The sequence below is a fragment of the Gekko japonicus genome, unplaced genomic scaffold (assembly GCF_001447785.1).
Source record: "Gekko japonicus isolate JY-2015 unplaced genomic scaffold, Gekko_japonicus_V1.1 scaffold4694, whole genome shotgun sequence".
Classification (NCBI taxonomy): domain Eukaryota; kingdom Metazoa; phylum Chordata; class Lepidosauria; order Squamata; family Gekkonidae; genus Gekko; species Gekko japonicus.
The window spans coordinates 35,942-49,507 of NW_015160973.1; the positions used below are offsets into that span (position 1 = coordinate 35,942).

Consider the following 13,566-nt stretch of genomic DNA (forward strand, 5'->3'; position numbering starts at 1 on the left):
AGCCGCCTTGAGCCAGTTCTGTAGCTAGGCGGGATATAAATTGAAATAATAAATAAACAGATTAATTTGTTTATTAATTAATTAAAAAAAAACAGAACTGGCACGTCCCAGAAGGCCGTTCTGGAAGCCAAAACCAGCCCCCTCCCAACCTTGCACAAGAAGAGCTGGACCTGACCATTAATTCAGAATCCCCGTTCCAACAGCAGCCACTCAGATGGCTCAGGGAAGGGCCCCCCCCCCGGCAACCCTGGCTATCAGCCAACCATAGCGCCTCACACGCCCCCTTTAATGAGATCGACCTGCTTTTCAATCCACCAAAGCCAGTGGCCATTACTGCTTCTTGTGGCAGTGAGTTCCACAGGTCAGGCAGGGGTACCATCCCCGGGACTGGCTGCAACAAGCTCCCGACCACAGTCCCAGGCTGACTCCAAGTTCTGGTGTTCCCAGACAGGGAGGAAGTTCCTACCCGCTCTCTCTCTTGCATTTTTATAAGCTTTTATAAACTCTACCTGCCCCTGTGTCCTTTTCCTGCTAAACAAAATCCTTAGCCCTCTCCCCCCACCCCAAGACGGGCACCCGAATCCTGGGGAAAGAGCAACACCAGCCCTCCCAGAGAGACCTCCTGCCCCGGATTCCGCACGGAGCTCAGACAACGCATTTCGGGCGGGACACACCATTTAGGGGCTCTCTCTTCGTTTCCTATGAATCCCCCCTCTGGATGGAGAAAAGAAATCCACCCACCCACCCCATTTCTAAGCCACGGAAGCAGATCACACAGCGACTCCCCCGTATGCAGGCTCTCCCAGTGGAAACTCGGCCCTCTTCCCCCAAGACATGAGAGCTTTCAGCCCCCAAAGGGACTCACCGGAGCACCCCACCACCAGCCGGACGGCGAGGGCCATGTTGGATCAGGCCAGTGGCCCATCCAATGCTCTGTGTCACATAGCAGACAAGACTCAGGTGTTATCAGGAGGCCCACTAGTGGGGCCAGAACTCCAGAAGCCCTCCCACTGTTGTCCCCCCCAAGCACCAATATAGAACATAAGAGAAGCCATGTTGGATCAGTCCAATGGCCCATCCAGTCCAACACTCTGTGTCACACAGTGGCCAAAACCCAGGTGCCATCAGGAGGTCCACCAGTGGGCCGAGAACTCCAGAAGCCCCCCACTGTTGCCCCCCAAGCACCAGGAATACAGAGCATAAGAACACAAGACAAGACATGCTGGGTCAGTCCAATGGCCCATCCAGTCCACACAGTGGCTAAAACCCAGATGCCATCAGGAATAGAGATGTAAAATTTACGGAAATTTTGAAGCTCAGAAAAAAAAAACCCCGTTTTTTTCTGGGGGAAATGGAAATTTTTGGAAAAATTAGCATTTCTTTTGTCTTTTCTAGATTGAAAGTCATTCTGTTACTTTAGGAACATAAAATATGACTATGGACATTTTTACTTGGCATGAAATTATCACAACTAGCATATTAAAAATATAGCGTATCCAAACAATTATTACAAACAGAATACCCACCCACATGCAAAAGCAAAACTGAAACTTTTTTATTTTCTTCTGACAATCGCACCTCCTAAAGGAAGAAATGCATCTTGTTCTTGCATTGGAGAGTTCAGTTTGTAACCTAGGACTTGCTTGTCCTCAGTGCACAGAAATTAGATCAATCTGAAATTATTTGGAAAATATTTGAACACCTTGTCTTAAAATATTTTATTCATCATGTTAAAATAAAACGTCCATAATAAAAAAAAAATCTTTCCTTTTTTCAATTTTTTCAGAAAAAAACAAAAAGGCTTCAGAAAAAAAGGGGGTTTCCCCCCCTAATCTTTCCGGGTTTTTTCTAGGTCTTCACATCTCTAATCAGGAGGACCACCAGTGGGGCCCGAACTCCAGAAGCCCCCCACTGTTGCCCCCCAAGATTAAGAATACAGAGCATAAGAACACAAGAGAAGCCATGCTGGGTCAGGCCAATGGCCCATCCAATCCAACGTTCTGTGTCACACATGGGTCAAAACCCAGGGGCCATCAGGAGGTACTCCACAGGGGCCAGAACTCCAGAAGCCACAGGAGGTCCACCAGCAGATCCAGAACTCCAGAAGCCCTCTCACTGTTGCCCCCCAAGCACCAGGAAAACAGAATATAAGAACGTTAGAGAAGCCAGTGTTGGATCAGGCCAGTGGACCAACACTCTGTCTGTGTCACACAGTGGCCAAAAACACCAGGTGCCCTGAGGAGGTCCACCAGTGGGGCCAGGACACTAGGAGCCCTCCCACTGTTGACCCCCCCCCCCAAGCACCAAGAATGCAGAGCACAAGAACATAAGAGACACCAATGTTGGATCAGGCCAACGGCCCATCCAGTCCAACACTCTGTATCACACAGTGGCCAGAAACGCCAGGTGCCATGAGAATACATAACCTGCCCTCTCCCCCCACCCCAGTACACGAGCTGCGCTTGGGACCCCCGGAGGGACTCACCGGAGCCGCCCACCGCCAGCAGGAGGGCGACGGTCTCAAGGGCCAGGACGCCCCTCGGGGACGACCCCATCTTAATCTGGAGCTCGAGGTGCGCGCTGCCAGGAAGTGTCACGAGTCGCTGGGCAGACCCGCCGCCGGCAGTGGACGCTCGGCTGGGAAAGAGGAAACGGAAAGTTGCCTGCGCACTTTAGTCCCTGCTGGGCGCCGTTCATAGGGGGAGGGCTGGGGTTGGGGAGCCCAGCAGGAGGGGAGCCCGGCAGGAGGGGGCGGGGGCGAGAGGGTTTCCTCTCTCGCGGGGAGGAATTCAGGGGCGTCTCAGACCCGGGCAGCGCCTGGCACTGTCCGCGGGTTACCCCCCCCCCCCCCTGCCCCGCACCAGACTCCCACCCACAAAAGGGGCTCGGCGCTGGCGGCGCGTGCCTGCCACGTGCCACCCCCCTATGGGGGGGGGGGGCTCGGTTGGCGTTGCAGGGCTCCCTCTAAGCAGTGGAGTCCTGTGAGCAAGCTACTCCTGGCATTAAACTTGTGAGGGAGCGATTTGCCTCCTGCATAAGTCAGTTTGCTCTGGAGCCCTCCCTTCCCGAGTTAAGACAAAAAAATAAAAAATGGGTGAGCCAGAGGCTAGAAAACTGTGAGCTAGCTCAGGCTAACTCAGCTTAGAGGGAACACTGCCAGTGCAGCGCTCCCTCTCAGCTGTGGAGTCCTGTGGGCAAAAATTCTACTTTGGGAGCTGCTGGCATTAAAGTTGTGAGGGAGCGATTTGGCTACTGCATCAATTAGTTTGCTCTGAAGCCATCCCTTCCTGAGATGAGAAAAGAAAAAAAAATATGGGTGAGCCAGAGTCTAAAAAACTGTGAGCTAGCTCAGGCTAACTCAGCTTAGAGGGAACACTGCCAGTGCGGTGCTCCCTCTCAGCTGTGGAGTCCTCTGAGCAAAAATTCTACCTTGAGAGCTCCTGGCGTTAAAGTTGTGAGCGAGCGATTTGGCTGCTGCATCAATTAGTTTCCTCTGGAGCCCTCCCTTCCCGAGCTAAGACAAAAAACCCGGGTGAGCCAGAGGCTAAAAAACTGTGAGCTAGCTCACGCTAACTCAGCTTAGAGGGAACACTGCGGCTGCCAGTTCGGTGTAGCCTGAGCATGTGCAGAGAATGAGCCCCATGGGTGTGCGCTGTGTAGATCTACGCAGACCTTCAAGGGAATGCACCCTCAAAATTGCATGGTTTCGTTTTACGAGAAATCTTTTTTTTTTTGGGAGATGCAACCACCTTGCAGTCCACAGATGAGTCACTGCACAGAGCATGCACGTAATCCCCCAGCCCCCTTAACAGAGGTAATACTTGAGAACCGAATGCAAAAGAGAAATAAACAAGATTAGTGTAATTTCCCTGGACCCGATGTGTCACATCATGCACAGGGAAAACCCCTCCCACAGTCCCACCCCACTTCACAGGTCATGAAAGAAGGACAAATGCTTCTTTTATACCTGAAATGTCAACCAAGTCATCCTATCACACCAATATTGAACTCCCTCCCCCCAAATAAAGCTATTCTGTTACAGTCTTGTTTGAGAGCCAGCGTCCTGCCATGATTAGAGTGCTTGACTGTGATCGGAGAGACGCGGGTTCGAATCCCTACCCTGCCACGGAAGCTTGCAGGGGGACTTTGGCTCAGTAATACAATCACTGTCTGACCTGCCTCTCGGGGTCGTGGTAATAAAATGGAGGAGATGATGAGGATGTAAGCCATTCGGGGGATAAAGGTGTGGTATAAATGAAGGTAATAAACAAATCCCCTCACCTGCCTCTGTTGCGGAATCTCTGCAACCAATAAGGAGAAGACCAAAAATAAAAAACATTTCTTTCTAAACCAGTCCTGAGTAAGGTGTTTCAAGCAGTTTTGAGGCGGTGAAGGGATTGACGTAGTTTTGTACTTTTAAAATTTGTCTTGCCAGTCCAGCCAAACCTTGGGGGTGGTGGGGAAGGATTTCTGTTAACCTCACAAATAATTCCGGCCTCGGTCCCGCAGCTTCCCAAAGAAGGGAGCTTTACATGTAACCCGAACCCTTTAATCAAAGCTTGTGTCTCCCTTTTCATTTGATCCTCGCCAGCTGGAGTTTAAAGAATCCAGAGGATGGGGGGGGGGAAGACACTCTTCAGTCCAGGGGGGCAATTCCTCTGTTTCTCTTTCCCCCATGCACCAAGCCACCACAGGGTCTATTGGGGACATTTCAGAAATCAAATGTCCCTTTTTATAACTTTCAAAATAGGACAGGAGTGCTTCTGGAGCTCTGGCCCTGCTGGTGGACCTCCTGATGGCCCCTGGGTTTTGACCACGGTGTGACATTTATTTATTTATTGGGTTTCTATCCCGCCCTCCCCGCGAACGGGCTCATGGCGGCTTACATTTAAAGGCACTATGTGCCAGAGTACATAAAAACAGATAAAACCACCCTATCATTACAATTAGTGAACATAGAAATGCTCTTTCCAATCACATTGAAGATGGCATCTTGTAGATGGACACAAGTCCCAATTCAGCCGTATCTGTCTCGTACGTTACTGTGGCTCGATCTCCACGTAAGGGAGGTATCGACTGGGAAGTTTTGGGAATTCATCATCAATATTCTATAATAAGAAGTATTAGAGCCTGCTTTTAGAAGCTAGAAAGTAGCACACACGAAGGACGAACTCTGCTATAAAAGGTTCATTTGTAGAAAATAAGCTTACACGGCAGAATGCAAGATGTACAGCAGGATGCCGGATGCCATTCATCACGAGGTAGACATCTATAGGAACTACTTTTTGATAAGGATAGCAAACCAAGAGGTAATAAATATCTACTCTGTCATGGGAGGGCCGGATAAGGTATAGCATCCCAATTATACTTGAGGCAGAAGAGGAGGAGGAGGAGGAGGAGGAGATTGGATTTATACCCTGCCCTTCACTTGGAAAAGGAGGTGCGGTGGCTCAAGTGGTTAAGACGCTGAACTGCAGGCTGTGGAAGGTCCGTAGCTCAGCCGTTGCAGCTTCTCCTTGGAAATAATTACCTGCGTCTAAACAACAAACCCTTCAAAGGAAGCGGGCGAGGACTCCGGCCCTGTGTGGCTCCGCCCTCGAAAACAGTGTTGCACTTACCGTAACTGTTGTTCATCCAGTTGTCCTGTGCAGGCACACATGGGATCTGCGCAGCTGCAGGCCAGCCACCGGAAGGTTTTTTTCTTAGCTTAGTTACCGAGTGGGAGGAGCCCCTCCCAACTGGAGAATCGTAACCGTTTCCCGCCTAACGGTCACGTGATCCAGGGGGGGCTCCGCACACTCCCTCAGTTCTCCTGAGTCCGCCGCTGAGCCTCCGAAGAAGTATGCAAATCATATAGGTTAGTTTAATTTTCTTGGCTCACGCGGGGCTGGAGGGAGGGATGTGTGCCTGCACAGGACAACTGGATGAACAACAGTTACGGTAAGTGCAACACTGTTTTCATCTGCGTTGTCCTGTGCAGTCCCACATGGGAGACTACCTAGCGATAAGTCTATTGGTGGTGGGGTGAGCCCTGGTGCAATGTAACAGTTTGCAATACTGCAGACCCCACTGAAGTCTCCTCTCTATAGTTTACATCAACACAATAGTGTTTAATAAAAGTATGTGGAGAAGCCCATGTAGCTGCTTTACAAATCTCTTGTAATGGTACTCCCATTGACAGGGCAGCAGATGATGATTGGGCCCTCGTTGAATGTGCCGTAAGTCCCAAAGGGCACTCCACTGCAGCCTCACGATACGCTTTGCGGATGGTGGATACAATCCATCTTGAAATGGAAGGTGCAGATGCTGCTTTCCCCTTGGACTGTTCAGCGTAGCATAAGAACAATCGAGGGGAACACCGAATTTGTTTTGTCCTACTCATGTAATATAAAAGTGCTCGTCTCACATCTAAAGTATGAAAAAGCCTCTCTTGGTCTGATGTGGTAGAAGCAAAAAAGGTAGGGAGAATTATCTCCTGACTTAGGTGAAACTTTGATACCACCTTCGGCAGAAATGTCAAACTTGGTCGAAGCACCACTCTATCTTCATAGAATTTTATATATGGGTGATCTGCTCGTAGTGCAGCCATCTCACCCACCCTCCTAGCCGATGTTATAGCCACCAAAAAGGCTGTCTTCCATGTAAGTTCCTGCAAGGAACAAGTCCCCATGGGTTCAAAAGGAGGTCTCATTAACTGTGAAAGCACTAGTGGAAGCGACCACTGAGGTACAATGGAGGGGACTGGAGGGAATAAATTTGCCAAACCCTTTAAGAATGCCTTTGACATTGGATGGGAAAACACTGAAGTCCCCTCTATTGGAGCATGAAAAGCAGAAATTGCTGCCAAATAAACTTTTATTGAAGAGTTAGCTAGTTTCTTTCCTTTCAAAGTCAGTAAAAATTTGAACACAAGTTCCAGAGGACAAGAATCAGGGACGAATCCTATGTCTTGCACCCACGTTGAAAACTTAACCCACTTAGCATTATATGATGCCCTAGTCGAGGGCTTCCTAGCATTTTCTATAACATGAAACACAGAGGGGAAAACAGATCCTACAGCGGTTGAAGGAGCCATGCTGTTAGTCTGAGACGTTGTAGGTCCGGCTGCTGCCTTCCATGTACCTCCAGAGAGGTCTTCCCCCATGGGAGGTGCATATATATGCCCTGGGACCTTCGAAGCAGTACCTGGAACCATAGCTGTCTTGGCCAGAACGGGGTCACCAGAATGCAATGAGCATTGTCGTGTACAATCTTTGACAGTACCCTTCCCAGTAGTGGAACGGGGGGGAATGCATATAGAAACTCCTGGGACCAATTCAGTTGAAAAGCATCTCCGAGAGAGCTTGGATCTCCCCCTGCTCTGGAACAATAACGAACCATCTTTGTATTGAAGCGCGTTGCAAATAAGTCTAGGCTTGGGTATCCCCAGCCCTGAAATACTGGAAGCAGAACCTCCACAGGGAGGGACCATTCGTATCTGCTGTCTGACAGCCGGCTTAAGCCGTCCGCTGTCACATTGTTTTTCCCTGCAATATGAATGGCATGTAATGCTGTGTGGTGTTTTATTGCCCAGTTCCAAATGGCCTCTGTTTCTCGGCATAGAGCTAAAGATGTCGTTCCCCCTTGTTTGTTTAGGTAATACATCACTGTTGTGTTGTCTGTTTGAATTAAGAGTACTCTGTTGGTGAGCATATCTGCAAAAAAGTTAAGGGCATTCTTTACTGCCTTCATTTCCAATAAATTAATATGCATTTCCCGTTCCAGCGGGGACCACACACCACAAGTTTGAATACCTTCACAGTGTGCTCCCCACCCTGAATTTGACGCATCAGTCGTCAGGACTGCATTCGGAGAGGATGATCCAAACGGGACCCCCTGCATCAAATTGACATCTTGGGACCACCAATGTAAGCCCCTCGAAATTGATCTGGGAATGGTTAAACGCTTATAAGGGGAATCCACCCCCAGTTTAAATGCTCTGATAAACCAATTCTGCAGTGGCCGCATTTTTAGCCTAGCCCATGGAACCACAAATACAGATGCAGCCATAAGACCCAGTAACCTCTGAATCGTTAAGGCCCTCTGATGACGATTAGATCTGCAGCCTGCAATCATCCTTTTCAACACAAGTGCTCTTTCCTTTGGCAGATACATCTTGCCCATGCTGGAATTTAATACTGCCCCTATAAATGGCATCACTTGTTTTGGCTGTAAATGGGACTTTTTCCAGTTGATATGAAGCCCCAACCTAGCACAGGTTCTAACAGTCAGATTAATTTGACTCTGTAATTGACCCTTGGACTGTGCAGTCAACAACCAGTCATCAAGGTACGGAAATATTGAGCAACCTCGAGATCTGAGATGTGCCACTACGACTGCAAGGCATTTAGTAAATACCCGAGGTGCCGTAGATAAACCAAAAGGCAGTACCATATATTCATAGGATTTGCCATTTAACATAAAACGAAGATATTTTGTATGGGAGTCATGAATTTTAATATGAAAATAAGCATCCTGTAAATCTAGGACGGCAAACCAATCTCCCTCCGCAAGAAACTGTGCTACTGAGGACAATGTAAGCATTTTAAATTTTTGAACATGTAAGAACTTGTTTAAACCTCTTAAATCCAAAATAGGACGGGAACCCCCATCTTTTTTATCAATGGCAAAAAATCTTGAATAAAATCCCACAGGAAACAAATCCAACCTGGATGGTGCCACTGCCCCCTTTTGCAATAACCCATTTAAATCAGATAATAAAGGAGAATCCACAGCCTGAACATTAGGCATCTCCTGTTTAGGCAGTTGAAGAGGTGGCAACATAGTAAACTCTAAACAATAGCCCTTTGAAACTATAGAAAGTACCCATTTGTCATTCGTAATCTTTTCCCATTCACCTCGACACTTAGTCAAACTGTCTGGAAAAAAAGGCTGATCATCAAAAAGAAGGCTTAACAGCCTGCCCCTGATCTTTAACTTGCCCATGGGCATTATTAGTCCCCCTGGATCGTGGTGGAGGACGTCGGGGATTAAAATGCGGGGTAGCAGTGAAGCCTCTCTGCTGCGGATACGCATTCTGGAAACGCTGCTGGTAAGGACGATGCTGGTTCTGGAAACCAGAGTAGAACCTCGGCTGGAAACGCTGTCGGTAGCCTTGGTAATTGGCAGGGGCTGAAGACACACCATACGATCGTGCCGTTTGCCTGTTCTTTGTCTTCTGCTGTAGGAATTCATTAGTTGTCTCCGAGAATAGGGAGGAACCTTCAAAGGGCAAATCCTCAATCCGATTACGTGTATCGGTTGGAAGTGCTGTGGAACGGAGCCATGCATGCCTTCTAATTACAATAGAAGACGCTATGTTTCTAGATGCTGTATCTGCTGCATGCTTGCTAGCATTTAACTGTTGCTTGGCCAGTTTCTGTGATTCTTGCAGAAAAACATTTGCCAATGCTTGCTGCCCTTCTGGCAGTTGCTGAATGAATGTCTCTAGCCTCTCTCCCAGGAACAGCTGGTAGGCGGACATAATTGCCTGGTAGTTTGCAATCTTAAAATTCAAAGACGCTGAGGCATAGAGTTTGCGTCCCGTCACATCCAATTTCCTCCCTTCTTTGTCAGCTGGGGTGGTGTGAGCCCCCGTTCTATACTTGGCTTGCATCTCCTCTGCCACTAACGATGAAGGCGAGGGGTGAGCAGCTAAAAATGGGCAACTGTCTTGTTGCACCTTATACATGTATTCCAACCTGCGGGACGTTGCAGGAATGGATGCCGGTTTTTTGCAAATATTTGTGGCTATATCCGCAAACCCTTCAACTACTGGAAAGGCTTTCCCTGTTGGCATTTCTGGACGCAATTTGCCCAGAATCTTGTCCTTTGTTTTCGATTCAAGGGACATCAAGTCTATTTCAAGAGCCCTTGCCATACGTTGCATCTGCTCTACATCTATACGTAGGTCTTCTGTATCAGGTTCCTCTTCCCTTGGATTAGCCGGTATGCACACCTGCGATCTAACACTCATGAGGGATCTCCGATCCTCCTCCTCGGAACCATAGGGCTCTGCCCATTCACCTTGCCCCTCATTTAGAAGAAGCCTATGCGAGGCGCTCACATCATCGACCTCAAGCTCCATTTCCGGATCACAGCTGCCATATTCTGATCCGTGTGTGTATTTATCAAGTGCACCCCAACCTGAGCCCTCAGTAATAATTTCTTTACGTTGGGAGGGTATGGACTCCCGAGGCAGTGGGGAGTGCATCGGAGGTATATAGAGTGGGGAAGGCGTCTTTGGCGGTTCAGTCAAAACGGTTTCTGGCAGAATCTCCTTACTAGTGGAAGGGACCGCATCCGATGTGGTCTTAGATTTTTGAGATTTATGTTTAGACCGGTCCTTATGTTTCTTATGAGGGGGTTCTGAAGTAGATCTACTCGGGACTGAGGGGGGAGACGCCATTCTTTTACGACTTGGATCTGATCGTGATACTGAATGGGATGATATAACTGAAGGTGCTCTTGAGCCACGATTAGAGCGTGGTGTTTGAGCTACCACATCGTTTTGATTAACCTCGGCAGATGAAGTTGCTGCCGGGATATTAGAGGCTGATAGCGCCTTTTCCCATAGCGCTGCCTTCAGGCGGGCTGACCTGTCAGATCTGGCCTTTGCGGTAAATTTCTTACATTTAGGACATGAAGAGGTATTGTGAGTTTCTCCTAAACACAATACACACAGGTCATGATCATCTGATATTGTCATCTTAGTCGAACATTTACGACATTTTTTGAATGGTGACATTGTGACAGGATTCCTGAGGTAAAAAACACTAGCTGGTATAGAAACAACCTTTATCAGCGGCGGCGAAAGAAGAACTGAGGGAGTGTGCGGAGCCCCCCCTGGATCACGTGACCGTTAGGCGGGAAACGGTTACGATTCTCCAGTTGGGAGGGGCTCCTCCCACTCGGTAACTAAGCTAAGAAAAAAACCTTCCGGTGGCTGGCCTGCGGCTGCGCAGATCCCATGTGGGACTGCACAGGACAACGCAGATGAACGTCATTTCGGGGAAATCAGCTGAGTGGGAAGAAGCGGCCTTTTCCCGTTCGGACACCAGAGGGCGGCCTGAAAAACTCCTCTGTGCGCCTAAAAGGAGATATTTGTGTGTGTTTGTGTGCGTCTTGCCTTTGTCGAACTGACAACAAGACGAACCACCAGGGTAGAAGACAGGTGCCGGCAAGAATGTGTTGTGGCAATAATGGAGTTGTGCCCAAACTGTTTCTGAGCCCAGTTCGGAGTGCTGCTCCCTATCTGCCCAGTCCTGCAAGTTCTGGGGCCCCACCCCGCCAGATAAGGACAGGCTGATAGCAGCAGTTTCAGGCCCAGGAGGAGCAGGGCTGCTGGAGTCCCGCCCACTGCAAATCGCTCTCCTCCCTCCCTTGCATGCGCCTGGTCTGGATCTCAGGCCGGTTAAAGAGCTTAGGGCTCTTTAGATTGGAGAGAGACAACTGAGAGGTTACATGCTAGATGTTTACAAAATTATGCATGGGACGGAGAACAACGGGAGGCATTCATAAGAACATCAGAAGAGCCCTGCTGGATCAGACCAGGGAGGGTCCATCTAGTCCACATCCTCCCTCGCATAGTGGCCAACCAGTTCCTCTGGAGGAACAACAACAGGGCACAGAGGCCAAGGCCTTCCCCTGAGAAGAACATCAGAAGAGCCCTGCTGGATCAGACCAGGGAGGGTCCATCTAGTCCACATCCTCCCTCGCATAGTGGCCAACCAGTTCCTCTGGAGGAACAACAACAGGGCACAGAGGCCAAGGCCTTCCCCTGAGAAGAACATCAGAAGAGCCCTGCTGGATCAGACCAGGGAGGGTCCATCTAGTCCACATCCTCCCTCGCATAGTGGCCAACCAGTTCCTCTGGAGGAACAACAACAGGGCACAGAGGCCAAGGCCTTCCCCTGAGAAGAACATCAGAAGAGCCCTGCTGGATCAGACCAGGGAGGGTCCATCTAGTCCACATCCTCCCTCGCATAGTGGCCAACCAGTTCCTCTGGAGGAACAACAACAGGGCACAGAGGCCAAGGCCTTCCCCTGAGAAGAACATCAGAAGAGCCCTGCTGGATCAGACCAGTAAGGGTCCATCTAGTCCAGCATCCTGTCTCACACAGTAGCCAACCAGTTCCTCTGGAGGGCCAACAACAGGGCAGAGAGGCCAAGGCCTTCCCCTGAGAAGAACATCAGAAGAGCCCTGCTGGATCAGACCAGTGAGGGTCCATCTAGTCCAGCATCCCGTCTCATACAGTGGCCAACCAGTTCCTCTGGAGGGCCAGCAATAGGGCATAGAGGCCCCTGAGAGGAACACCAGAAGAGCCCTGCTGGATCAGACTAGGGAAGGTCCATCTAGTCCAGCCTCCTGTCTCACACAGTGGCCAACCACTTCCTCTGGAAGGCCAGGAACAGGGCAGAGAGGCCAAGGCCTTCCCCTGAGAAGAACATCCGAAGAGCCCTGCTGGATCAGACCAGTGAGGGTCCCTCTAGTCCAGCATCCTGTCTCACACAGTAGCCAACCAGTTCCTCTGGAGGGCCAACAACAGGGCAGAGAGGCCAAGGCCTTCCCCTGAGAAGAACATCAGAAGAGCCCTGCTGGATCAGACCAGTGAGGGTCCATCTGGTCCAGCCTCCCATCTCACACAGTGGCCAACCAGTTCCTCTGGAGGGCCAACAACAGGGCAGAGAGGCCAAGGCCTTCCACTGAGAAGAACATCAGAAGAGCCCTGCTGGATCAGACCAGTGAGGGTCCATCTAGTCCAGCATCCTGTCTCACACAGGGGCCAACCAGGGGCCAACCAGTTCCCCTGGAGGGCCAGCAACAGGACAGAGAGGCCGAGGCCTTCCCCTGAGAAGAACCTCAAAAGAGCCCTGCTAGATCAGACCAGTGAGGGTCCATTTAGTCCAGCCTCCCGTCTCATACAGTGAATGAATGAATGAATTGAATTTATTACAGTGCCTAGCCAGCAATCGTCTCACACAGGGGCCAACCAGTTCCTCTGGAGGGCTAACAACAGGGCAGAGAGGCCGAGGCCTTCCCCTGATGTTGCCTCCTGGCTCTGGGATTCAGAGGCTTAGTGCCTCTGAACGTGGAGGTTCCCCTCTGTCACCAGGCGTAGTAGCCATTGATGGACCTATCCTCCATGGATCTATCTAATCCCCTTTATAGCTGTTTACCCCTGTGGCCATCACAATATCCTCAGTCAGAAAATTCCCCATTTTAATCACTCTTTATGTAAAGTGGTATTTCCTTTTTTCCTATCCTGAACCTACTGCCCATCGGCTTCATTGGATGCCCTCGAGTTCTACTCTTTTGAGAGAGGGGAAAAAATTTCTCTTGGTCGACTCTCTCCACTCCATGCATGACTTTATCAGCCTCTGTCATGTCACCCTTTAGTCATCTCTTTTCTAAACTGAGAAGTCCTGAGTTCTTCGGCCTTTCCTCTTAGGGAGTATGCTCCAACCCCCCCAATCATCTTCGTTGCCCTCCTCTGCACGTGGTCTGAGTCCCTCCCCCCTTTGCCG

General features: G+C 49.7%; 1 protein-coding gene across 1 annotated transcript in view; it reads right to left on the reverse strand.

Annotated features, from left to right (window-relative positions):
- LOC107122404 (H-2 class I histocompatibility antigen, Q9 alpha chain-like) overlaps positions 1 to 2,577 on the reverse strand; it is a 29,498-nt gene extending 26,921 nt beyond the window's left edge. Inside the window, 1 exon segment of the mRNA XM_015425500.1 lies at positions 2,486 to 2,577. Coding sequence (XP_015280986.1) covers positions 2,486 to 2,555 — 70 coding nt within the window. The 5' untranslated portion in view covers positions 2,556 to 2,577.
- Positions 2,578 to 13,566: the final 10,989 nt, after the last annotated feature.